The sequence below is a fragment of the Phocoena phocoena genome, chromosome 6, assembly GCF_963924675.1.
Source record: "Phocoena phocoena chromosome 6, mPhoPho1.1, whole genome shotgun sequence".
Classification (NCBI taxonomy): domain Eukaryota; kingdom Metazoa; phylum Chordata; class Mammalia; order Artiodactyla; family Phocoenidae; genus Phocoena; species Phocoena phocoena.
In genome coordinates this window covers 33385319-33411671 of record NC_089224.1, presented here as the reverse complement: position 1 = coordinate 33411671, position 26353 = coordinate 33385319, and the positions used below count along the sequence as shown (strand labels likewise).

Genomic DNA, 26353 nt, shown 5'->3' with positions numbered 1-26353 from the left:
AGAGAAAAATAGTTAGAATTAAAATGGTAAATAAGGGCATATAGTACTCGAAATTCTGGTTAAGCCCCAAGTAAACTGTACATACTTTTTCTATGGAGTAACTGAAAAGAACTGAAGAATTAATTCAATCCAAATTAGTAACAATCAGGAAAAAGTAACCTTTTTTAAAAGGTTAACCTTTTAAATACTTTATTATATAAATGTATATTTAAAAACAATATACAGTTAAAAGGTAAAAAGGAAGTGGATTCATGTTAGTGTTACACAAAAAAGGAAGTTTACATCAATTTCTCTACCTAAACTCAAAGCAATCTGAGTACAAAATACTTCAATATAATTAGAGCATAGCAGTCATTCCAACATAGAAAAAGTAACAAAACTACTTAAGTTTATTCTGAGAAAAGTTGGTTAAATTTACCACTAAGCTTTTAATCCATATTAATGACATTTAACATTTACAGAAAACACATTTAAGATTATTTCCAATATGGCACATATTCTGCCTGATATTCCAAAAATAAATTAGTAGGCAGAAGAGGAGACAAAGTTGGGAGTCTTGCAAGATGCAATTATTTTTTTTTCAAACTATCTCAAGTAACTTAGATATTAAGACAGCTGATTCTAAGAAAATGATAAAAACTGAATGAAACGGACCTTTTAAAAGTGAAAAATATGGCTCTCCCCAGCATTTGATTCTAAATACAGCAGTTTAAAGCTTACATTTACCTTTTAATTATTAACAAAAACTAATATACAAGGAAATACAATTAGGCGAAAATGATTTAAATTTCAGTTTAACTCTGAAAACTAGGAAAAACTTCCCAAATGTCACCATATGATCGTTTAGCCTATAAGGATTCACAGAGAACCCTCTATGTGCTTTGCCTCTAGTCCTTTAAAGTAGCAGCAAAACTTTGGCTTTTGCCCTCAAAGAATTTCTACTCCAGTTGGGAATAAAAAGCTAACACACATGACATACAGAAAATAGAGTAAGATATTAAAAGTGCTACAAAAGTTGACAGAAAATAAGTAAACAAGAAACAGAATTCAAAGAAGCATACAGAAAAGAAACTAAGTTGGTCCTTAAAGGAGAGATATAATTTGGATAGGTAGCAAAATGAATGGAAGAATTTTAGGAGGAAAGAGTCACGTGAACAAAAAGTGTGATATTAAGAATATATATATTATGGGATACATGATAAAAGATAAATTCTATGCAATACAAGAGAGATGTGGGAAAAACCCAGGCTTTGGAAGATCACACAGGTGGATAATTTAAATTTCTATTCCACCCATTCTAGCTGTGATCTGGGGCAAGTTATGTAACTTCTGTGAATCTCAGTTTCTTCATAAATAAAAAGGAAACAGAAATATCAACCTTGCAGTATAGTTTTGAAAATTTTAAGCTATAATGTATGTCAAGTACCTAGCACAGTGCCTACCTGGCACAAGAGTTACACACAATAAATTAGAATTCCCCTTCTCTATGCTGGAGAATAGTAGAAAATAAGATTGCTTAGGTAGGGTAAAATTAGGTTCCAGACACTCCCTAAAAATTATGGATTCAGGATAGATGAAAGAGGAACACTGATAAGAGTAATTTTAAAGAAATAAACTGTCATATTAGAAGAATGAGAACTTAGAATCAATGGGTCTGGCTAAACCACTGTAGCCTCAGCATACAGGAACCTGGACCTGAACATAGCAATGCAGAAAACAAAGAAGGCTATTTCTCACCAAAGAATGACCAAGTTTCGGAACACTGATTAAATATGAAGAATGAATCAAAGATAAGATTTTTTACTCCAGATAACAGGGAGAAAGGTAACAGAAGACTACAATACCAGGAAAGAGAAAGAGAACATGATTCCAAATTCCCTAAACATGCCTTAATTAGAGAATTAGTTAATCATAAGACTGCTGTCAATGTAATTAATCAGTACATGTAGAAGTAGAACTGGGAAGGAAAAAAAAAAGTCTGGGCCTGAAAGACAGGCACTGGACATGAAAATGCAAATATAACCATTATTTTTAAAAAGTATCTTATATGTTAAGTTTGCAAATTGAGAATTCCTCATCATTTTCTTTGTACTTATGGGAGGAGGAGGAAAGGAAGAAAAAGAGGAAATAGTAGGCACTAAAATGCCTACAGGATTGGAGAAGATACTTACATGTGCCCAAGATGGAGTACTTCAGATCCCCTTCCTCCTGGCTTCCTTCATTGCCTCCTAACCCCATCTAGTAGTAAAACATTTTTTCTCTATTTAAATAAATAAACCTATAGCTCAAGGGTTTATGATCAGTTAAAGAGTATGAAGAACCAACAAAAAATGAGAAGGACAGTAAATATTTTGTAACTAGATTTTTAAAAATCTGTAAATTAAAATACCATAAAAATTTTACCCACTTTAAATCCAAGCAAAACAAATCCCAAATGCAGAATTAATCTTCATTTCTCAGGGGAACAGGGTTATTGTAAAACAACACACAGCAACATTCTGAGGACATCTAACACTTGCAGCCGAGTGTTTAGCCACAGTAGCAGTAGCGCCTTCTGGTCCTCCAACTCAGTGATTTTCAAAGTGTGGAACATATACCTTCACTAATTTGGAAAGCAGAATCATTTCCCCGAAAATCTTCCAGTAGTCTTATTGAACATTATGATTTTTTTTTTTTTTTTTTTTTTTGCAGTACGCAGGCCTCTCACTGTTGTGGCCTCTCCCATTGCAGAGCACAGGCTCCGGACACGCAGGCTCAGCGGCCATGGCTCACGGGCCCAGCCATTCTGCGGCATGTGGGATCTTCCCGGACCGGGGCACGAACCCGTGTCCCCTGCATCAGCAGGCGGACTCTCAACCACTGCGCCACCAGGGAAGCCTGAACATTATGATTTTAAAGGTTGTAAATATTCTACAAAAACTGTATCTACGTGTTCATACTAATGATCAGGTTTTGTTCATCTCAATTAATGCATCTTCATATCTTCTGAGTGCTGTTTACATTTATTAAGTTGTATGCTTTAATTATATCTCAAAGTAATAAAAATGGTTCAATGATTCACTGAAGGATTAAAAGTAGTAATGAAAATAGTAAATAATGCAACTTATAAAAACACATAAATTTTAAAATGAAGACTCTAATACAGTGAATACAGAATATAAATCTGTATGTGTCAGCACAAGAGTGATTGTCACATAAGCAAATGAAAAGGAAAATTATAAATAGAAAATTAACATAGTGAATATTTGAAATTTCAATTTATTGAGTCATCAATCTATTTGTTCCTAGCTTCCTGCTATGAAATGTGGTCAGACCAGTGGCCTAAAGACATTATAGTTTTTGTTTCACTTCCAAAGCACAATGACCTGTATGAGTCTTTCCAGAACAGAACAAGTACCAAGTAATGCTTTCCAGAACAAAAGTGATGAATTTTGTTGCTAAAGAAAAAGCCAAAAAAACAAAGAGACCGCTTATAGTAAAACCAGGTGCAAGTCAAACTATCAACAATAGACTTATTATACCAGCCACAAGGTTAATGAGAAATATCACACTCACAAACAAAAAACAGAACAAACTATTGGCAAAATGCCTTTATCAGATAGATGTACTAGAGGCTACAATGTGAAAAAACAATTAACTATGCACATGCTAGCAGATATTCAACTTCAGAGTTGGACAAAACCAGTGATACGTGGAGTCTGAATCAATACAACAGGAATAAGAAATACACAATTAAAATTTGATCTATTTATCACTGAATATCCACGAGAAGAGACTTTTCTATTCATTCATTATTTTTGAGCCATGATGTAAAATTTTAAAAAGATAATACTGGAATCAGTATTATCAATGCACTACCACAAATATAAGAGGTTATACCTGAACAACATCTACACTGAGATTTATTCCCAGGCAACAAGTAATGGTGAACAATATGTCTCTTGATCTTGATTCAATATTAAAAAAAAAATGGTAAAAATTCTGAATACAATCAAATCAAAGTCATGGCCTATTCTACTTTTTTTTAAACACCTTTACTGAGATATAATTCACATATTTTATATATCACATAAAATCTACCCACTTCAAGTGTGAAACGTATACCTCCTTTGATGTATACATCTCTGCAAAGAAATTCTGTATTCTGCTCATCTCCCTTTCAATTTCTCTTACCCAATTTTTCATCTCAGTCTATTATTTCACCTTTTTATATAACATTACTGACACCTTGACTTTTACAAAATGTTCTAGCTCCTTGGTTTTTATTAAATCAAAAAATAGGTGCTGTCTAAAATCAATTTCTCTGTTCCCCATAGCAAATCTTTTCCAAAGTACACTTTCACTTTGGACATTAAGTACAATGTTCTTCTCCTTTTATGTGGCAGAAACTTTTCTTCAGCTGGCATGAGATCAACTAAGATCCAGTGTTTGCTTCTAAGTAAGTGGAGTGGATGTTTCTTTACTGTCTATCTTGTTGCTGTTTAATACCAGCTCTCAGATTTTATGCTGAGGCTTAGCCAATGTAAATTTACATTATCGCTTTGACAATTTAGGAGTAGTAAACTTTGTCTTAGCATTTCTCTTTTGTGTTTACAATAAGCAGCCACGTAACAGACAGGATTTCTATATCCAGCTTTTTGACTGGCTCAGCCCTCAACACGTGGAGTTTCTCATAACAACACGTGTTGTTTCCCTGTGTGAGGGAGAACACCCACCACAACTGTATACCTTCTGCCTAGTACAGTCACTGTCTGGTCCCTACTTTTAAAATCTACTATTCCACACAGTAAACTAGATTCCAGATGGTATACTGTCTATCAGTCCCAAAGCTTGCCCTTATCTCTTCTTCACTTGTCACTGTAATTATCCCAAGAACTACTTTACTTCTCATGACCTTGATTATTTTCCTACAAGTGAGACTTCCAAATAAGGTACCAGGTTTTCCTAAGTGACCCATCAATAGTATATCCAGCAGAAATTCCTCTAAGTTCCTCAGCCTTGGATGATATTTTTATATAGGGTTGGGGCCAAGTTGACTATTTCCTTCTCATAATTACCTGGTCATTTTGGCAGCAATCAATGGCAGCAGGAAGAAGGGCAATCAAATATCTGTGCTTAAGTTCCCCTATTACGTGGCATTTATTTTGGTGCAAAATTGAGTAGTTTTCCTTTATTAATTTTCCAGTGCCTCTTGGGCCACTGGGAGAAATTCTCTCTGGTGAAGACACTAGCAAATTCTATTACTGTCTAAACAAGTAGATCATTACGTTAATAATACTTGTAAACCAGAAAAAAAATGTCATAATGAATGCTGTAGAAGGAAAAAAGAATCAAATAACCCCTCTAGAATAATACAAGATGATTTATCCAGTTTACCAATGCTTGGAAATATCACTTTTGCACAGCCCTAGTGTAATAACTGATGCTCGTAAAGATGAGCCCGAGGCACTACAAAATTCTATAGAAAATGTTATAATTAACATAGTTTATGTTAAGAGCATAGTTTAGTATAGTCTAATTCTATTTTTTTTTTTACAGGAACATTTACTTATTTATTGGCTGCGTTGGGTCTCTGTTGCTGCACACAGACTTTCTCTAGTTGTGGCGAGCAGGGGCTACTCTTCATTGCAGTGCGCAGGCTTCTCATTGTGGTGGCTCCTCTTGTTGTGGAGCACAGGCTCTAGGCATGTGGGCTTCAGTAGTTGTGGCACGCAGCCTCAGTAGTTGTGGCTCGTGGGCTCTAGAGCACAGGCTCAGTAGTTGTGGCACATGGGCTTAGTTGCTCCACAGCATGTGGGATCTTCCTGGACCAGGGATCGAACCCGTGTCCCCTGAATTGGCAGGCAGTCTTAATCACTGCACCACCAGGGAAGTCCCCAGTCTAATTCTTTTAAAACTGGTAACACACGCATGATAGGTATAGCCACTCCATTAAGCCAAACATCTGCTAAAACAATACCTATTCCCAACAGATCAAATGGCAGTTTAACAGATAAGAAAATAACTATTCATTTCCCATACATACAGCACCTCCTAGAGTACACTCCAGGCTTAGTGTGTTACTTCCCTGGATACCACACACACAAAAAGAAATTGATTGGTTTTATTAAATTATCTCTTTGATTTGGTTATTAATGACATTTATTTAATAGAAGCATAAAAGAACAAAACATCGTGTAAATAGGCTAAAAAAAACAAACAAATGTCATAAACTCTTTTACAACAAGGTTGAAAAGGAAAAGTTTCCCCTCAAAGTCTTTCTTTCTTTAAGTAAAACTGTCACTGAGTATTTTTTTTAACATCTTTATTGGAGTATAATTGCTTTACAATGGTGTGTTAGTTTCTGCTTTATAACAAAGTGAATCAGCTATACATATACATATATCCCCATATCTCCTTCCTCTTGCGTCTCCCTCCCACCTTCCCTATCCCACCCCTCTAGATGGACACAAAGCACTGAGCTGATCTCTCTGTGCTATGCACTGCTTCCCACTAGCTATCTATTTTACATTTGGTAGTGTATATCTGTCCATGCCACTCTCTCACTTCATCCCAGCTTACCCTTCCCCCTCCCCATATCCTCAAGTACATTCTCTACGTCTGTGTCTTTATTCCTGTCCTGCCTCTAGGTTCTTCAGAACCTTTTTTTTTTTTTTTTTTTTTTAGATTCCATATATATGTGTGAGCCTCCGGTATTTGTTTTTCTCTTTCTGACTTACTTCACTCTGTGTGAGCCTCTAGGTCCATTCACCTCACTACAAATAACTCAAGTTTTTTATGGCTGAGTAATATTCCATTGTATATGTGTGCCACATCTTTGTCCATTCATCGGTCGATGGACACTTAGGTTGCTTCCATGTCCTGGCTATTGTAAATAGAGCTGCAATGAACATTGTGGTACATGACTCCTTTTGAATTACGGTTTTCTCAGGGTATATGCCCAGTAGTGGGATTGCTGGGTCGTATGGTAGTTCTATTTTTAGTTTTTAAGGAACCTCCATACTGTTCTCCATAGTGGCTGTATCAATTTACATTCCCACCAACAGTGCAAGAGGGTTCCCTTTTCTCCACACCCTCTCCAGCATTTATTGTTTGTAGATATTTTGACTGGTGTGAGGTGATACCTCACTGTAGTTTTGATTTGCACTTCTCTAATGATTTCACTGAGTATTTTTAATAAGAGACCTCTGGTCTTACAAATGTGATTTTTTTACTTGAAATAATTTAATCCTGTTTTTCTCCCTTCCCTATCTCTCCCTCATTTGTAAAAAGGCAGATGAATTTAAAACTCAGAAAATAACTGCTTGAAATTGCCAAAACTAACAAGTATAATATGTGTCAATCTGCTTTCCTAGTAGATAAAAACCAGAACCTCTTATAAAAAGTAGCAAACACATAGGAGTTAATCCAATATAAAATGCTCCTCAGAACAGTGGTGTCATGGTCAGATGCACTGCTATCTTAAAAATGCAAAAATGCACTGAAAACCAAAGCAAAACAATTTGATTTACTTAGCTGTACCTGCTCATCTCTTTGTCTCCACTCTTGCCAATTTTCTTCCCGTGAATCCTTCTGTACTGGGTTTGGTAATGATAGCTCATGCTGAGCATTACAAATGCCATGGGAGGATTTCTGGGGAATTTTCTTAAAAGCAAGATTCCTGAGCTACGAAACAAACAAAAAATTAAATTCAGTTTACCAATCCTGGGATACAAATGATTATTTTGGAAGTTAAGAAATCAATATTTTTATACTTCTAAATACTCATTATGCTAACTCACAAAGTCACTATTTGAATTTTTTTGAATTTTTTGTAGTCTTTGTAGAATGCTAATTTCACCAGCATTTGAGATAATTTTGGTGGATTTCTCGATGAAATGATTAATAAGTGAGAATGGATTATACTCTACTATACCACCATTTTAATGAGTCTGCTTTACTAAAGGGAAGTTTATAGGAGTAGAGAACAGGATAACAAGTATGCTTTTAAAATGCAAAACAATAGCGTTCAATAAGATTAAAGTTTAATAGCTTATAAATTTAAAAGTTTAAATAGTGAGAGAAGATAGCTTAAGGAACTCTAACAACTACTTTGCTAGTTCTGAAAAATACAGGGCCTAGTCCACAAAGTAACATAATGAACTAAAACTCTACTGGCCAAGCCACTCCCAAAAATAAGAAAAATCTTAGTCACAGAGGTTGAAACAGGGAGAAAAATACTGAGAGGTTACTATGGATTAAACTGTATTCTCTCAAAACATATGTTGTAGACCTAACCCTTGCTGTCTGTGAATGTGACCTTATTTGGAAATAGGATCTTTGCAAATATAATCAAGTTAAGATTAAGGTTATACTGAATTAGGGTGGGCCCTAATCCAATGAAGGGTATAGACAAAGATACACAAAGAGAACACCATGTAACAGAAGAGGCAGACTGGAAAGATGCAGCCACTAGCCAAGGAACGTCAAGGACTGACAGCTACCATAAGAAACTAGGATGAGGCAAGGAGGGAGTCTACTAAGTCTCAGAGAGCGCCTGGCCCTGCTGGCACCATGGTTAGAACTTCCAGCCTCTAGAACTGTTAAGAGAATAAATTTCTGTTGTTTTAAGCCACCTGGTTTGTGGTACTTTGTTACAGCAGCCCTAGGAAACCAATGAAGAGGCTTTAAATCAAGGATCAACAATTTAACTGATAATCAATAGACTGTTCTGCAAGAGTGATGAGATACAAACATCACTTTAAGCAGCTGTTTTCTGCTGTGGAAAAGACAGAGTAGAGGGGATGCTGCTAGAGACAAAGCCATGGCAGGTACACTACTGATTTATTACAGAAAGTAGACTGACAGAACTATAGCTGTGGAAGTGGGAAGGGAGGATCCTCAGGCTCATTCTCAGTAATGTAATGTAAACCCCACTATTACCTTATTTTTTGTTCCCCACATCTAATACCAAAAAGAAAATGGGGGCTTCCCTGGTGGTGCAGTGGTTGAGAGTCCGCCTGCCGATGCAGGGTACTCGGGTTCGTGCCCCGGTCTGGGAAGATCCCACATGCCGCAGAGTGGCTGGGCCCGTGAGCCATGGCCGCTGAGCCTGCGTGTCCGGAGCCTGTGCTCCTCAACGGGAGAGGCCACAACAGTGGGAGGCCCGCGTACCGCAAAAAAAAAAAAAAAAAAGAAAAAAAAAGAAAATGGTGGGCAATCAAAAGTTCTGTAAGACTGGACTTCTGAAAGGTTGTATGGTGAGAAAAATGTCTTTTAAAGTGACTCTCTGTGTGGCAGCATTTTAAAGAGATACTTAGAAAGCAATGGTGATGGAAGTAAATTGAAAAGGCTTTTTCTAAGTCTTGGTATATTATAAAATGAATATGGGGGAAAAAAGACACTTTTACTACTTCTCTCATTAAGTGATATTGAGAAAAGTCCTTAATACCTAACTGCTTCTTCTGTTAAAAGACAGACAGACACAGACTAAAGGTGTTTTTCAACGTTTCTTTTAAAAATAAATGGGCGCATTAAATGTTGGTCACGTAACTCATGCTAGGCATGTCTAGGGGAGAAGGGCCTGTTTACTACCCTTAAGAAACAGATGACCATCAAATGCATAAAAATGTATGTTCAAGGCTAGTCATAGGCTTATTGTCTAGTCATAGGATTATTGTCTATAACAGTAAAAAAAAAAAAAAAAGGAAACAACCTAAATGTTTATCACAACAATCTGATTAAGTAAACTATGACAAAGCCACATAATTTTAAATAATGTGGATAAAATAATGTAGATCTTTATTTACTCATGGAAAACTGCTCATGCTAATTTTTAAAAAGCCAGTTATGAAAGTCTATTATATAGTCTCATTTTCATTTAAGTAAAATATGAATGTATATATGAATGTATCTATATATTCAAGTAAACTTATATATGTATACAGAAAACACATACCAAAATATTAATTTCTTATACCTCTAGTTATATTTACAAGTGACCTTTGTTTCCTTTTAAGACTTTGTTTTTCAGTAACTTTTTGGAATGAGCACATAAGCTTCCGTAGACCAAAAAAAAAAGGCAATTTAAAATATGTTCATTACATCTGACTTCAAATACACACAAATTTATATCCATTCACTCAAGTCATATTTACCAAGTACCTATGGACCAGGAACTGTGGATACATAGGTCAACAAGATAGTATCTACCCTCATGATGCATACAACCTACTGGAAAAGCAGACATGAATAATTATAATTGCTACCTCATTTGCTTCACTCTGTTGCTGTTCCTTCTTTTTTCTTCTTTTCTCTCTTTTTTTCTCATTTGTAGTTGATTTATTTGTTTGAGACTTTCCAGTATTCCGACCTTTGCCTTTTCCAGGCTCAGAATCAGAACCACTGCCACTATCCACTTGCAACAAGGCAAAACGAGAAGCAGTAGTGGGAACAGAACTAAGTACTGCTGAGGCCATTGTAAGGATTTTTCTTTTAAAATACTTCTGTCAAGAATAATTCCTGTGGGAAGGGAGAAAGGAGGAAGATGAATAAACACAGTAAAATTTGTTTCAGATTTTAGAACAAATATATATATATACACACACACACACATACACTTCTCCTGACACTGAATTTAGTAACAGTCGGATTCGTACACACAGTTCTACTGGCAGAAACATACTTTTTAAACTTAAGTAAATAACGTAAGATTGTATAATATAAAAAAGAAAAATGATATACTGAGATTTCACAATTATTACAAGAATACCACCAATACAATGTATTGATTTTCCATATACAGTTTCCAAAACTTAATGATTTTCATCTTTCTCTTTTTTTTTTTTTTGTGGTACGCAGTCCTCTCACTGTCGTGGCCTCTCCCGTTGCAGAGCACAGGCTCCGGACGCGCAGGCTCAGCGGCCATGGCTCACGGGCCTAGCCACTCCGTGGCATGTGGGATCTTCCCGGACCGGTGCACGAACCCGTGCCCCAACCCGTGCCCCCTGCATCGGCAGGTGGACTCTCAACCACTGCGCCATCAGGGAAGCCCTTTCCTCTTTCTTTTAAATACACTGCTGTATATTTACATATTTATGGGGAATATCCTAATATATACATATATATGAAGAATATCCTAAATCTGATTAATATATACGTCTTTATGGAGAACATCCTAAATCAATATGGTTTACAATGGAAGAGTAAGAATATCCTTTTTCACCACACACAGAGACCACTGGTCCAACTACATGCTTACCCCCAACTTCCAAGACAGGAAAAAAGGAGTAGGAAACAAAGAACATTCTTACCGTGTACAAATTCTGCCTTAAGTTTGATTCTAGAGAAGTGACAGCAAAATAGAGAACTTAAATTCTCTCAACCAAAGGAAACTTTTCAAAATCACCTTCCACCATTATCTTTTAGTTCACTAGTCTCAGTGCCTCCTACCTCTCTTAGCTTTTTTTCTTTTATTGAAGTATAGTTAATTTACAATGTTGTGTTAGTTTCAAGTGTACAGCAAAGTGATTCAGTTATTTTTATATATATATATATACACACACACACACACATATATATTCTTTTTCAGATTCTTTTCCATCATAGGTTATTACAAGACAGTGATTATAGTTCCCTCTGCTATACAGCAGGTGCTTGTTGTTTACCTATTTTATATATAGTAGTGTGTATATGTTAATCCCAAACACCTAATTTATCTCTCCCCACTATCCCCCCTTGGTAAGTGTAAGTTTGTTTTCTATGTCTGTGAATCTATTTGTTTTGTAAATAAGTTTATTTGTATCATTTTTTTAGATTCCACATATGTGATATCATATGATATTTGAGTTTCTCTGATTTACTTCACTTAATATGATCATATGTAGGTCCATCCATGTTGCTGCAAATGGCATTATTTCATTCTTTTTATGGCTGAGTAATATTCCATTGTATGTATATACATCTTCTTTAACCATTCATCTGTCGATATTTAGGTTGCTTCCGTGTTTTGGTTATTGTAAATAGCACTGATATGAACATTGGGTTGCATGTATCTTTTTGAATTAGAGTTTTCTCCAGATATATGCCTAGGAGTGGGATTGCTGAATCATATGGCAACTCTATTTTTAGTTTTTTCAGGAGCCTCCATACTGTTCTCCATAGCGGCTGCTCCAATTTACATTCCCACCAACAGTGCAGGAGGGTTCCCTTTTCTCCACAGCCTCCCCAGCATTTATCATTTGTACTTTTTAATGATGGCCATTCTGAGTGGTGTGAGGTGATACCTCACTGTAGTTTAGATTTGCATTTCCCTGATAGTTAGCAATACTGAGCATCTTTCATGAGCCTGTTGGCCATCTGTATGTCTTCTTTGAAGAAATGTCTATTTAGGCCTTCTGCCTATTTTTTGATTGGGTTTTTTTTTATGTTAAGCTATATGAGCTGTTTGTATATTTTGGAAATTAATCCCCTGTTGGTACCTTTCAGCTTTTTAAGAGCCTTTTAAACTTAAGACAGGATCGCAAAGGTCCTCTAGTAAAATATATATATATAAAAAACTGAATCACTTTGCTGTACACCAGAAACTAACACAACATTGTAAATCAACTATACACCAATTAAAAAAAACTTTTTACAAAAAAGGTCCTCTAGTAATATCTAACCCAAATCCTTTTTTACAGATGAGGCAACTGGTACTTAGACTGGTTAGGTCATTCTGCAAGTTACTGGCAAAGTCAGGACCTGAAACTAGATTTGCTGAACCTTACTCTGCAATTTCTAAGTAAGAAGCCTTGTAACTACTAGAAGACTAAGTACTCTCTCAATTCAAAAGAAACAGATTCTCTTAATAAGTTGTGAAACTGAGAAACTTGTTTATTTTTATTTTGAAATGTATTGAGTACATAACTGAATAAACTATTAAGTTTTTTTAAAAAAAAGAACACTCCAAGTACCTAGCACTAAGATTAACAAAATGTTAACCCACCCCATGCCTCTCCCCAATAGCAGCCCCCCAACTCCCACTCTGTCCAGAGATAATTATTATCCTGATTTGTTACTTATTACTTTGTTTTTCTTTATAGCTTTATCATGTCTGTCTTGAGCCACAGTGCTCATATCTGAACTAGCTACTGTTATTTCCACAATATCCTACTGTTTACACAGGTCCACCCTACTCATTGTGGGAAGGGACTGTGTAAAAGTGTGAATACTAAGAGGTGAGGTCCATTTTGAAAGCTAACCACACACTACAGTTTGCATGTTTTCAGGAGGAAACAAAAATGAGAAGCATGCGTTCAATCTTCCATCTTAACCTAAGAATCTAGAAAATTATTTGGAAATCTTTCAATTTTTTGTTAAACAATGAAAAAAATCAAAAGAAGAACTGAGATTTGAAGATGTCATCTAATAGTTATGAAATCAAAGTATTTTTATTACAATACTACATTAATACCTATTGCTCCTATGTTCAGAAGCATACAGATTAAGATAAAATACCACAACATACAGAGATGACATCACACCATTAAAATTATGACGTATTTTAGGCTTAAATCTTTCCCACAGACATGAGAATTAAGGCTTTGTAAGTTACTATAAGGAAGAAAATATTACAAAATGAAAAGGAAATTCCAGACTCAAAAATATTATGGAAAATATTAATTCTGCTTCAACTTCAACATGCCATGTTAAAATCCTGTAAGTTTTAGTAGCTTTGACCACTTTAGGTACACTAATCCTACACAGTTGTTCTACAACTACTGTATTTAATTTTAACTGTCACAACTATAAATTGCATATGATAGCTGTTCACAAATATTCACCGCCCCTCCCTGAAAGAGAATTGCGTATCACTCTCATGTTGAATGCAGGCTGGCCATGTGACTACCAGTGAAATATAAGCTTTAAAAAGCTTTAAAAGCCAGAACATGGTTCACCGTGTTCTCTTTTCTCTGCTTCTGTTATTGTGGAAGTGTATGCTGAGATGAAGCCTCCTACAGTCAAGTCTGATGGAGTCTAAAACTACAATGAACAAAATCTCCTTACTAACCTGTAATGGATATGTAGCTTGAGCAAGAAAGCAACTTTGCTGCTTTAAGCTGCTGAGGTTTTCGGGTTGCTATTGCAATATAATCTAACCTTATCATCGCTGATAGCTTACACAAATACATTTCCTCTCCATTTCAGGACTGATATCAAAACTGTGAATTTCATATTTGGATTGTTCTGCATGAGTGAAATGTTCACAGGTGTTCTAAATATCTCTCCAAAGCTCACAGAAAATTTTTTTCTTTGAAATGAAAAGAAAAAAGTTTTTAGGCATTGAGAATTTGTGGTTGAGCAGTCAGCCACTGAAGAGTCAGAGACCTAAAGATTATACCTAACAATGCATAAGGAAAACACCAATCTATCTGAAACCCAAGAATCACAGTAGAGACTATGTCTTATACAGTGGACACACACAACAAGCAATAAATATTTCCTGAATGAATGAAAAGAATAAAAGAAAGACAAAGTGAAAAGAAAGCATTAGAACAAATACTGTTAACTGAGAAAAGAATCAGTGATAAACACTCAAAATAATTATTTTTCTGAGGCAGCTACCTATGCTACATCTTAGCAACCCATGTGTTAAAATACTTTCTCTAACTAATGAAACGGTAAATGGAAAGGGGAAATGCTCACCTCCAATGATCCCTTGTTCGGTAAGGGGTACACGTAGAAGAATAGGAGAGTGGTAGCCACCTGCACTATACTCTACATAATAGTAAATATTAAAGGCCAAAAATAGCTCTACTCAGCAGCTGAGGGAGTAAGGAGATGGGACAACTGGAAGGGCTCATCATCTGTACTCAAGCTGTACTTAAAAAAAAAAAAAGTGATAAACAGCCAACACATCAACTACCTCATTAGCCATGAGAGAAATCTGTATACTATGTCAAAAATCTATATACCATACAATAACCAGTACTTCAGAGGTGGAAGAGGGGGGAAATGTAAATTTTAAATGAAAGAAGGGAATAAAAATATAAAAATAATCCCCAATTTGTAAATATGTGTATTATTTATTTACATACCAAAAGGAGGAAATGCATGGGACTACTCCTTTTCCTTTCTATAGTTTTCACTATTTCCCCAAATATTCTGTAACGACCATATTCCTTCTATAACAAAAAACTCTCATCGTGAAAAGGAAAAATGGTCATCTATACCCAAATTCAAAAAATAAAAACATAATGTAATCAAAGCAATATTGATTTTTCTGCCCTGTGTCAAAACTTAAAAAGGGCAACTACAGGTCAGAATTAACAATGACATGCTCAGGTCCTTTTATGTTAGTGACTGAGAAGATAAATGACACAAAGCAATTGTCAAAGACTGATTACGGTGCATGTTTTTAAGAGAACATTGCCTTCATTAACAAATTTTTCAGAATTTGCAAAAAGATAATCATGTTATACAATCCAGGAATTCATTTGAAACTGCTTTAAAACCTTGAAGAGAAAAAGAGATAAATAAGCACACCACAAAAACATGAGACTTTTAAAGATACTATTTCAGGGAAAGGCTAGGGTTAGTATTCTTGTGAGGCTAGGGTTAGAGGTCTTGTGTCCTAAACTTCTGCATCTCCACCTATGGTCATATCTAAGAGACACTTGGATAAATAGATTCAGAGTTCTTCTCCCTCCCCCTGTTATTTTCCCTTTCTTTATCCATCACATGGTCTTTAAAATCCAGATACTTGAGTATATATAAATGCTCATTTATAAACATACACTTAAATAACAAGGACATAATTAAGGTACACAAAACAAAAATACAGTGGACATCCATTAAGCTACCTACATTCGTCAGTCTATGAATGCAGTGGCTAGTGCTCTATGTTAAATAGTTACAAATTACTAAAATACTACACAAATTAGGTTTTTAGTCCAGAAATTTAATGATTATTTTCTATGTTTCTCCCTCTTCCCTTTGAGTCTCCTTTTATTTTATTTATTTATTTATTTATTTATTTATTGGCCACACCCCGCAGCATATGGGATCTTAGTTCCCCAACCAGGGATCAAACCTGCAGAGTCTTAACCACTGGACCACCAAGGAAATCCTGAGTCTCCTTTTAAAAAATAATTTAAAGGCTAATTTAAGTAGTTGAAGGAAGACAAAAGAAAATTTGAAAGATAATTTGAAAACAAATGTTTCAGGTCAAATGCACAAGAAACAAATAAGTTTACAAATATGCAGGCAGCTCATCACATATAAGTGCAACATTCTATAATTCCTTAATGAATCCATTAGTAAAAACTATTAATTCCTCTATACTTAAAATCGCAGCAAAATCAAATTATAGTGAAGTCTCCACTTTATATATACTCAATACTAGAAAAGCCAATTACTTATTAAATATTAGAGCATATGTTAGGGCTTTCTATAGCAACTGTCCTTCCTCAGATTTTGTACTCCAGCAAAACAAACTAAAAGTTTCCTGACCACACATTTAGTTTTACTTGCTCAAATCTTTTTGCTGTGCCTTTTGCCTAAAATGCCCTCCATCTCTTCCACTTACAACTTGTATTTGTTCCTTAAAATCCTGCTCAGATGCTAGGATCTCTATAACGCTTTCTCTGACCTGCCTGTTTAATCATTCCCTCCTTTGTAATATTTCTGTAGTTTATATTTACTTTTATTACTGAATAGATTTAATTAAAATTATCTGTTTACTGTTGTGCCTAGCCCCTTATAATCCTGATTTCAACATCCTGAAAGGCAAGAGCTTCTTCTTTCCACCCCTAACAAAACCACAGGACCTGGCACACAGAAGATACATTTATTGAATTTGTTTTTTAAAAAAATATTTACATTCCCCAAGTACACTACACAGCTATCTATGCATTCAAAGACATGCTCTAAAATAGAATGGAGCTAAAGAAAATGCAAAGTGCGCTAGAGATAATCCTCAATTCCCAGAATGCAAATGTGAGTTAACAGTGATTATTAGCAGTTCAAAGTTGCTTCATTGTAAGGGCCATTCTACTAACTGATTATCACCACAACTAATTTTGTTTAGGAAACATATTTGTTTAGGAAACACAACTGGTTTCAAAGTATTGATTAAAAAGAACTAGGATACATGAGGAGCTTAAGTAAACTACTTTTTAAAATGAATAGCCTAAACTGCAAGCAGAAGGATTTATAAACAGCTGATCCTCTTGGGCTCCTCTACTAAGGTTCTGAGGACCAGTGCCACTATGATGTAATCCCTTTAGACTATGATCTCTCTAAGGTCAAGAAAGATGGTAGGAGTAGCCATACCTCAGGTCCAGGGAACCACAATTAGGGCACTTCAAAACTGGTATATGTATAAGCTCCTCAATCAAGACCAAATATATCCCTTTTATAAAATGTAATGATAGTCATCTTCTATTAACACTATCGACCAGTAAGCCTGATGAAAAAAGAAGTGAATACCATGTAGATACCAACTAGTGTGGTCTCACTGAAATGTAGCTTAGATTAAAAAAAAACAAAAACCATAAAATGAAATGGCATTGAGTATGAATGACTTAATACCTGGGGAAATTTTTTTATCGTATTATTTCACGTTCTGTTCCTCAAATAACACAACTACACAATATCTTTCACTTTGGCTTCTTATAAAGTAAGGTTCACAACCAGTAAGTGCCAAGAGCATACCAAAACTTTGCTCGCAACAAAGTTAATGCAAACAAACCATATAAACTTAATGGGTATGCCCTAAATTCCATTTTTTTTCTTCATAGTTAAATACTGCCTCCCCTCTCCAATCTGCATCACCTAATTTCTGTGGGTTGAAAAACCTAGGCAAAAAGTACAAGCAGGTACCGGCTGAGGACCTAAGGGATTCGCCCATAAATAAAGCACATGTATTTTCATTTGCCCCAGTGATCTCTTGGTCAACTTCTGGGTTCTTCACTCTTAAAGAGTGAAGCCACCTGATTATCTTATAGATAAGTTTGTTGTAAACATTTATGACAATATCTTCCATTAATTAGGATTTGACTGACGAGAACTTAAGTGTTATGAACCTGTTGAGAAAAAAAAATCTACGTTTCCACAGATTAAAGATTTAAAAAATTTTTAATTGCCACAAAGTTCAATATTCTTATGGCTGCAAGTCAAATTTATTAAACTGATGATTCAGGTTACAATCACAAGCACGTTTACTACGTAAAGAAATAGTACTGAACAGTGCAGAGAAAATTTCACTGGCTTTTCAGTAGAGGAAAGACGATCTTTCATTAGTGCTTCTAATGAAAGCCATAGCACCTACTCAATTGTAGAATCTAGCTAAAGTAAGAATGAAAAATCTAAAACAAGGCGGAGAGAAAAGACAATTTAATAAGTCATTTTTTATCACTGTTCAATATCTACCAAGCACCCTAAGTGCTAGAGATGACAAAAATTCTGAAAGACTGCTTGTTCCAAACAATAACTACAAAAAACAAACAAAATTCAAAACCCTTCTCCCTTTTACTCTTCAACAGCGGAGAGGAGGAGAAGCATTTTACTCAAGAAGTAATTCACTATACCTCATTCACGAATGAAAGCCAAATTTCACCCACAGGCTGTTAACCAATGCTCCAAAACTTATTCGTGCAAAGTACATAGAGAAGGAAACAGAGCTGGGCGAGACCTAACTCGGGCAGAGAAGCGGCTTCAAAACCTGAAAGGGAGAAAACAGCGAGTCAGGTCGAAGCTCCAGAAATTTCCGAGCGCCTGGCTCCCCGGGCGGGAGCGCGATGCCCGCGGCGGGGAGGGGGCGGCGGCACCTGTCACTCGACGGCCCAGCGACCGCGGTCGACCCCGGCCCCGGCCCCCGCGGGGTCTCGGGAGCCGCAGGCACCGCCCGGGCGCCTGGGCCTGAGGTCGGCGCGGGTCTCTCTCCGCCGCCCCCGAGACCAGAGCCGAGCGTCGGGGCCGCGGCCCTTCCCAAGGAGCGGCCCTCCCGCGCACTCTGCCCAGCGGCTCCGGACAGCGGGGCCCATCGCCTCAGGCCGAGTCCCCAACTGCCGAGACTGGGGCGCACGGAGCAGCGCGGCCGAGCCGCCACCACCGCCTCAGGGGCCCCGGAGCGGTCCCCAGCGAGGCGGCCCGCCCTCCGCGTACTCACCGGGCCTCCCCAGCCGCCGGCACGGCCCTCCTCTCCCTCCTCCCCCCGCCGCCGCTGCTCCGCGGCTCCTGGGGCGGCCGCACTGGGCGTTGGGACTGCGCTGGGTCAAGTGTCGTGGGGCAGGGACGGGCTCGCTCCGGGCGGGGATCGCACGGCGGCCCCGCGAGCGGGCGCGGAGCACTAACGGGCCCCGGGGCGCCGGGCCGGGCGGACCGCGGCGGGGAGCGTGGCTGCGGGCTGCGGTGAGGGGCGGGGAAAACGCGGCCGCGAGCCGAGGGCGGGAGGGAAGTCCCGGCGGAGGGGGCGGCGTGAGAGCCGCGGGGCGGAGCGGGGGAGGGGCCTGACGCGCCCGCCGCCGCGCGCGGGGGTTTGTTTATTTTCTAGGTTGGTTGCTGCGCTGTCGCGTGGGTAGGGGTTCGCGGGTGACGTGAGCGCCCGGAGTTGGGGGAAAGAACCAGACCCACCTGCTGGAGAAGGGGAGCTACGGGGGCCGGGCAGGGTCCAAACGTCTCACGTAGGCGGCGGCGCCGCGGTCTTCGGGGTTACCGGGAAGAGAAGGGCTTACCCGGGATAGGTGGAAGGACGGAGGCCTCCCGAGAGAATAGGACTCCAGGCTATTTCCCCGCAGTTCGGCCGCTTCACCTGAATCGCGGAGAGCAGTTAGAGAGCCCTGCAGTGGAAAAGGGCCAGTGGAACGTGGGGGCCCGAATTCCCAGCCCCTCCGGGCTCGACCTCCAGTTAGTGAAGTAGGGTTGGTCCTGCAAACAAGATTTGAATAGAAAGACTGCATCAGTTCTCTGTAAGGAAAATAATGAACATTGCTCAGTTCTCTGTAGAGTTACAGCACTTTCACGTTACCTCCCTTCGTGCTCCATCAGGTAGTAGGATTCTCATTTTGCAAGCCAAGTTAAGTGACTTACCCAAAGCCTCACATCTAATAAACGGCAGAGCCGGAACACAGCTGTCCTGACTTCAAATTCTGTGCTGCTTACCGTTGTGTCACATTATCTTCCTAAATCACTTTGTTTCAACTAATAGTAGACGCCCCCATAGGTAAGACGCTGCAGGGTTACAGAGGGGAGTTAAAGCTGTTTTCCTTGCCTTCAAAATAAGAAATAAAACAAGGATAAAACAGTTAAAAGACAAACCATGACAGATGCCATGTGAAAAATACAGAGTACTGCAGAATATCAGGGAACTGCTCAGACCTGTCTGGGGAATCAGGAAAGAAAGGGAGTAAGGAGGAGAAGGCATTTGGGATTGACCTTGAAAGAGATGGGGATGGTGTTACAGCAAGAAGAGGCAGCATGAGAACATATATGAAGGTGAATCAATGGAAGTTGTGTTCAGGAAAAGCAAATGGTAAGGCTCTAGGGCATGTTGAGAAGTGGCAGACAGAGGAGAATGGGGCCTGGGATGCCAAGTGGAAGAATTTGTATTCAAATCATTACTTAGTTTTTGTGGTTTAAAAGTTTGGGGGTTTAAAAACCTTGCTTTTCTTTGATCTCTCTGTGAATGGATACAGAAATGAGAGGTGGGAAAATGGTCAGATAGACTTGCGATAGGCCAGGTAAAAGGTAATGATAAATCTGAACTAAAGGTAAGGCAGGAGGAATTTAAAAGAGCTTGGCTAAAAGATGATATGGAAGCAGAATCTACAGAATTTGGCATTTGATTAATTGGTTTTCCAGTAAGAGGGGATTGCTTGAGAACATACATGAAGGAGGAAGAGAAAAATAAAAGGTAATGGAGGTTTTGAGTTTGGAGATAATTATAGAAGATAGAAAAAAGACAATTAGAGATAGGAATAGGAACTTCTTGAGAGATCAATTTACACTTGGACATTTTAAGGGTTTGAAGGATTGTTGAGACAGCCAGATAGAGGTGGACACTGAGAAGTTAGATGTAAAGGTTTTGAAGTAAGGGTAAGAGGGTTGAACTAGAAAATAGATTGGGAAGTTATCAGCCTAGCAGTGATATCACTGTGAGAGAAAAAAAAGAAAACAAAGGGCAGAATCTTGGAGAACATCTTCTTTAGAACCTTGCTACTCAAAGCATGGTCAGTGGCCCAGCCACACTGGCCCAGCATCACCAGGGGGTTTGTTGGAAAGGTGGAATCTCAGCCCTCTCCACCCCAGACCTGCTGAATCAGGTCTTCAGTTTAACAAGACCCCCAAGTGATTTGTATCACATTAAAGTTTAAGAAGCTCAGACCTAGATGAGAAAAGCCAACAAATAAAGAAGGTATCTGGGGCTTCCCTGGTGGCGCAGTGGTTGAGAGTCCGCCTGCCGATGCAGGGGACGCGGGTTCGTGCCCCGGTCTGGGAAGATCCCACATGCCGCGGAGCGGCTGGGCCCGTGAGCCATGGCTGCTGAGCCTGCGCGTCCGGAGCCTGTCCTCCGCAACGGGAGAGGCCACAACAGTGAGAGGCCCGCGTAACGCATAAAAAAAAAAAAAAAAAAAAAAAAAAGAAGGGATCTAACCTAGATAGAGAAGCCAGCAAAGAAAGAGAGGAGGAAGTGGGAGGAGAACCAGAGAAACACAGAATCACCAAAGCAAGATACATTGGAGTTTCACAAAGACAGGGGCAGGAAGGAGAGTTGATCACAATATCCAAAACCACAGAGGTCAAAAAGTGCAAGGAAAGAAGGTATGTTTGAACTTTGTGATTAGGTGGTGTGGTCATTATGACCATGTTGTTCTAACTGAAAGCTTGGAAACTGCCCCTTTGTGATTGGGGACAGCCTAGAAATATAATCCCTCCAGTCCCCACATATATGGGACATATTAAAGTAGGCTTGTGGATTTCATAGTGGGACAAAGTAGAAGTTCTTTTCTAGTTGCTTCTATCTTCTCAGTGAAATAAGAAACAAGATCATTTTGGGAGACTGCTAATTGTCCATCACAATGTATTCTCTCTTTCTTCCTGACCACAGAGACTATTTTTCTCAGCCTTTCTTTCAGTTGGGTATGGTCAAATGTGAAGTTATTGCTACTGGAATGTGAGCAGAGATGATGTCGGCCACTGCCAGGCTAGTGTGCCTCCTTCATGCATTTTTCCTTCCTGCCAGCTGGATTATGCAGATGACTACAAGTCCCTGGAGTTGGCAGAACCACAAGAAAGAATGTGCAGGGTTGAAGGAGAGCTGCCCATTGACCTGGAACACCCACTCTGGATTATTTTGTGAGCAAGGTATAAATTTCTATTGAGTGGGAGCCATAACATTTTTGTTTGTTATAACAGTTTAGCCTACTGTGGCTCATGTAGTTATTAACTGAAAGTAATGAGGGGGGAGTTAGCAGGGGAGAGAGAGAAGAAGAGAGATGAAATACTAGTCTGTCAGTGTGGGAGAGGGAATTGATGAGGGAAACATGGTAAGGTTTCCAGGCACTAATAACGCCCACCTGAGTGAGTGGCCATGAATTTATAGTGAGACCAGTCAGTACGGTTGTGCATTTTTCTCCAGACAGATTTAGTTGCTCATGAGATGCGCAAGCACTGAGTAGGCAGTTTTGGATTACCCAGGACTGAGATTTGGCTGGGCAAGTAGGATGGGGAGAGATTGGCAAAGGGTAGTTGAGGGTAGATGCAAAGGAGGCATTATAATTTCAGATGTGGTAAGAAATAAGGCTTTGAGAGGGGTGGGGAACTGTGAAAAGATGGGAGGGTGAATGGAATGGTGTTTCTGATCAGGTTGAAGAATTGTTGGAGTTTAGGTACCGTAGAGAATGACCTGGAAAGAGAAGAGAGGGGTTGGAGAGTAGTAGGCTTGAAATTAAAATTAGAAGTAATGTCAGTAATGTCAAGGTGTAAGGAATGACCATAGATAGATGCGATGGCAGAGGACAAAGATCGTTCCAAGAGAGATGGTCAAGGAACTGAGAGGCAGTAAGGATTTGAAAGATATCTGTGTCTATATCTATATCTATATATTGCAAAGAATTATCTGCAGACGTGACAGTGGTGTTGGAGTAGTGAGTAGCTTTGAAGAGAGTGATAATGAGCCTGGTCCTAAAATCTTCAAAGAATGAGGGGCTGAATGCTCTGAATTAAGGTGTTCAAGGCCATCAGTGATTTAAGATGTTAAACTCTTGCATGTTTCAGGCACTTTAAAGCTTTGTTACTAATGTGAGATTTCTAATTGCTTCTCTTTGACCTCTCAGATTACAGATGGTGACTGCTTTCTTTAAGAGGAAATGCCCATCTGTCTGTATTATAAAACAAACACATGCCAGGGTTCCCAGTTTAAATGACTATGCTTTAAAATTTGTCATAAACTACTCCTTCTACCTCCAACATGTATCTTCAAATAGACACATCAAAAGTGATGCTAGCCTTGCCACATCAAATAATGTGCTGTAACTGTTAAAATTCTATGTGAAAAACCTCAGCTATAGCTTAAGCTAACAATAAATAGGGATTGATTAGAGGCCTGACAAGTTGAAAATAACAAGATTACCTGTAGTTTAAAACATGAAGCACCCCATTATATAGCATAGGTGGTCTGGAGTCAGACTGCTAGGTGTTGAATCACAGCATCCATCTCACGGGATTATTGTGAGGATAAAATATTAATATATATAATACATATAAGCATTTAAAAGACTTTTTAGCACATATAAGCACTCAATAAAATTTAGGTATATTATTGTACTAATCTATATCTAATTCTTATGGAATTGCCTATAACTATAGTTGGACTTTTCCCACTTAGCAAACATGTTCGTTACATCTATTCGTGTTAATGGTAAGGAGACTTCTGGTTAAACACGGTGCATTGATCACATGTTTTTCCCTACTCACTCCAGATACCTCATTAAAATGAGAGTGAAGGGATAAAAAAGGTATAAAACCATAAAGACAATGCAAACAGGAAAAAAGATCCCTGCTGAAGAAGGATGTCAACAAACTTAGGAACATGGAAGGAGATGGATGAGTGATAATAACTTACCCAAACTAAGAAATTTAATATCTAAGCTTCTGGGAGGAGGTTGACCCAGCCAGAGTCAATCTTTTCACATCCCAGACCCTGGAAAGGGTCTGAAGCTAGAGCTGCCGCACCTCTGAAAGCAGAAGTAGAGTGGGACTGAGAATGAGAATTTATTATGAAGACTTTATGATGAACAGTGGGATCTTTCCTTCCCCCAGTCCCTAACCCATTCCCTCCTGCCTTAACTCAGCAGACAGGAAGTTTACTTTCTGGAGAGTTTGACACAGAGCTCCTCTGGACCCCAGGCAGAGCTAAGGACAGGGATGACTCACTCCATAGAAAAGCAGAATTAAATGAAGTTATTATGCATGTTGAGTTATGAGACATATCCCCCCCACCCCAGCTTCATTCCCGAATTCAGATTCTAGAATGCTGGGATCATGTCAGGGAACTAGAAGCTTCCTCTGGGTGGAAAACCAGCTGGTCCAAGAGTAAAGGCCTACAAATATTGACAATTGGGGTTTCTGTAATGCAGAATGTGGCTTGTCACCTGTCTCTTTACAATGAAGCCCAACAGTAGACAAGTCCTGTTCCTACCAACAGAAGCTCTCATCCACTGTTAGTCAATAGTGAATAGTCCAGGATCTCCAGATATTTGAAGAAACCTCCTTACATGAAAGAGCCTGAAATGAACAAACAGGGTAAAGAAAGAAAAAAAGAAAAAGTCAGAGAGAGAGGGAGGGAAAGAAGGAAGGAAGGAAAGAAAGAAGAAGAGAAAAAGAAAGGAGGGACTTCCCTGGTGGCGCAGTGGTTGAGAGTCCACCTGCCGATGCAGGGGACACGGGTTCGTGGTCCCGTGGGGGAAGATCCCACATGCCGCAGAGCACCTAGGCCCTTGAGCCATGGCCGCTGGGCCTGCGTGTCCGGAGCCTGTGCTCCGCAACGGCAGAGACCACAGCAGTGAGAGGCCCGCGTACGGCAAAAAAAAAAAAAGAAAAAGAAAAAAAGAAAAGAAACAGAGACAATGGAGGGAGCAGAAAAAGATGTCAAAGTAAAAAATTTTAACTCACATATGCTCAGGAATCTACTAGAGGGAGATGCCTCATCAAAATAAGGGTGTAAACCAAGAAACAGAAACACATAGGACCTACCTGGTAAACAGGAGCTCCAACAAAAGAGAAAATAGGGAGAATTCCTGAGATAAAGTTGAAGGGAAGTTCCAGGATGACGACTGTGTAGCAGGCCTGGAGAGCAAAAGTCTACTCTGACACAGGAGGGTGGAGGGCTCCAGAAGGGATGTCTCCAAGGAAAAAACAAAACAACAACTATAAAAGCCACAGAACTGATCGATTACCTACTGTGTTTGAACCTTATGAGGGAAATTTCACAGCTCTGGTGGAACATATAGAGATGAAATGGTGATAGGGCATAGAGAAAACTAAGCAACCCAAGGAAGAGGGGGCTATAAATTCCAGGGAAAACAAAATAATTGTGGTGGACTATATGATTGTTTAATACTTGATGTTACCTTCCTGGCGGAGAATTATACTTCCCTGCCCCATTGATGTCAGACCCGGCAGGGTGAATTACGGTGGCCAGGGAAATAGAGGCACAGGCAGAAGCTTTAGAGCCGTGTCTCTGGGCCTGCCACAAGGTGGGCGTTTGTCAGAGGCTGCCTCTGGCCATCTGAGTCCTGAATGCAGACACCGCAGAACAAACTGCAGCTGGCCTGCCGCCAACATGCTGTGTAAATGAGGAATAACCCTTTATTGTTGTAGGCCACTGAGGTTTTTGTGGTAATTTGTTAATGCAACATAATTAACCTCTCCTGACTGATATAACATGGGATGCTGTGGACAATATATAAAATAGAGATTAAAATATATAAACACTGAACAATGGGATATAAGCATATTGGGAAATTAGTAAATGGCATAAAATGGCTAAAACGGAATAACTAAGCCATGGCAATAGAAATGTGCTCTTTAGGGCTTCCCTGGTGGCACAATAGTTGAGAATCTGCCTGCTAATGCAGGGGACACGGGTTCGAGCCCTGGTCTGGGAAGATCCCACATGCCACGGAGCAACTAGGCCCGTGAGCCACAATTACTGAGCCTGGGCGTCTGGAGCCTGTGCTCCGCAACAAGAGAGACTGCGATAGTGAAGAGGCCCACGCACCGCAATGAAGAGTGGCCCCCATTTGCCACAACTAGAGAAAGCCCTCACACAGAAACAAAGACCCAATACAGCCAAAAATAAATATAAATAAATAAATAAAAGATTATTATTAAT

General features: G+C 39.0%; 1 protein-coding gene across 2 annotated transcripts in view; it reads right to left on the bottom strand.

Moving 5' to 3' along the window:
* GKAP1 (G kinase anchoring protein 1) overlaps nt 1-19440 on the bottom strand; it is an 81489-nt gene extending 62049 nt beyond the window's left edge. The window contains exons 1-4 of one of the 2 annotated variants that reach the window (XM_065879353.1): nt 19130-19440; nt 18549-18682; nt 10248-10500; nt 7522-7665 (exon numbers count right to left, since the gene is read on the bottom strand). In XM_065879353.1, the coding sequence (XP_065735425.1) occupies nt 7522-7665; nt 10248-10457 (354 nt within the window). In that variant the 5' untranslated portion in view covers nt 10458-10500; nt 18549-18682; nt 19130-19440. Of the gene's footprint in view, nt 1-7521; nt 7666-10247; nt 10501-18548; nt 18683-19129 lie in introns of those variants that run through there. The other variant, XM_065879354.1, reaches the window with a different exon arrangement.
* Between the last annotated feature and the right edge of the window lie 6913 nt (nt 19441-26353).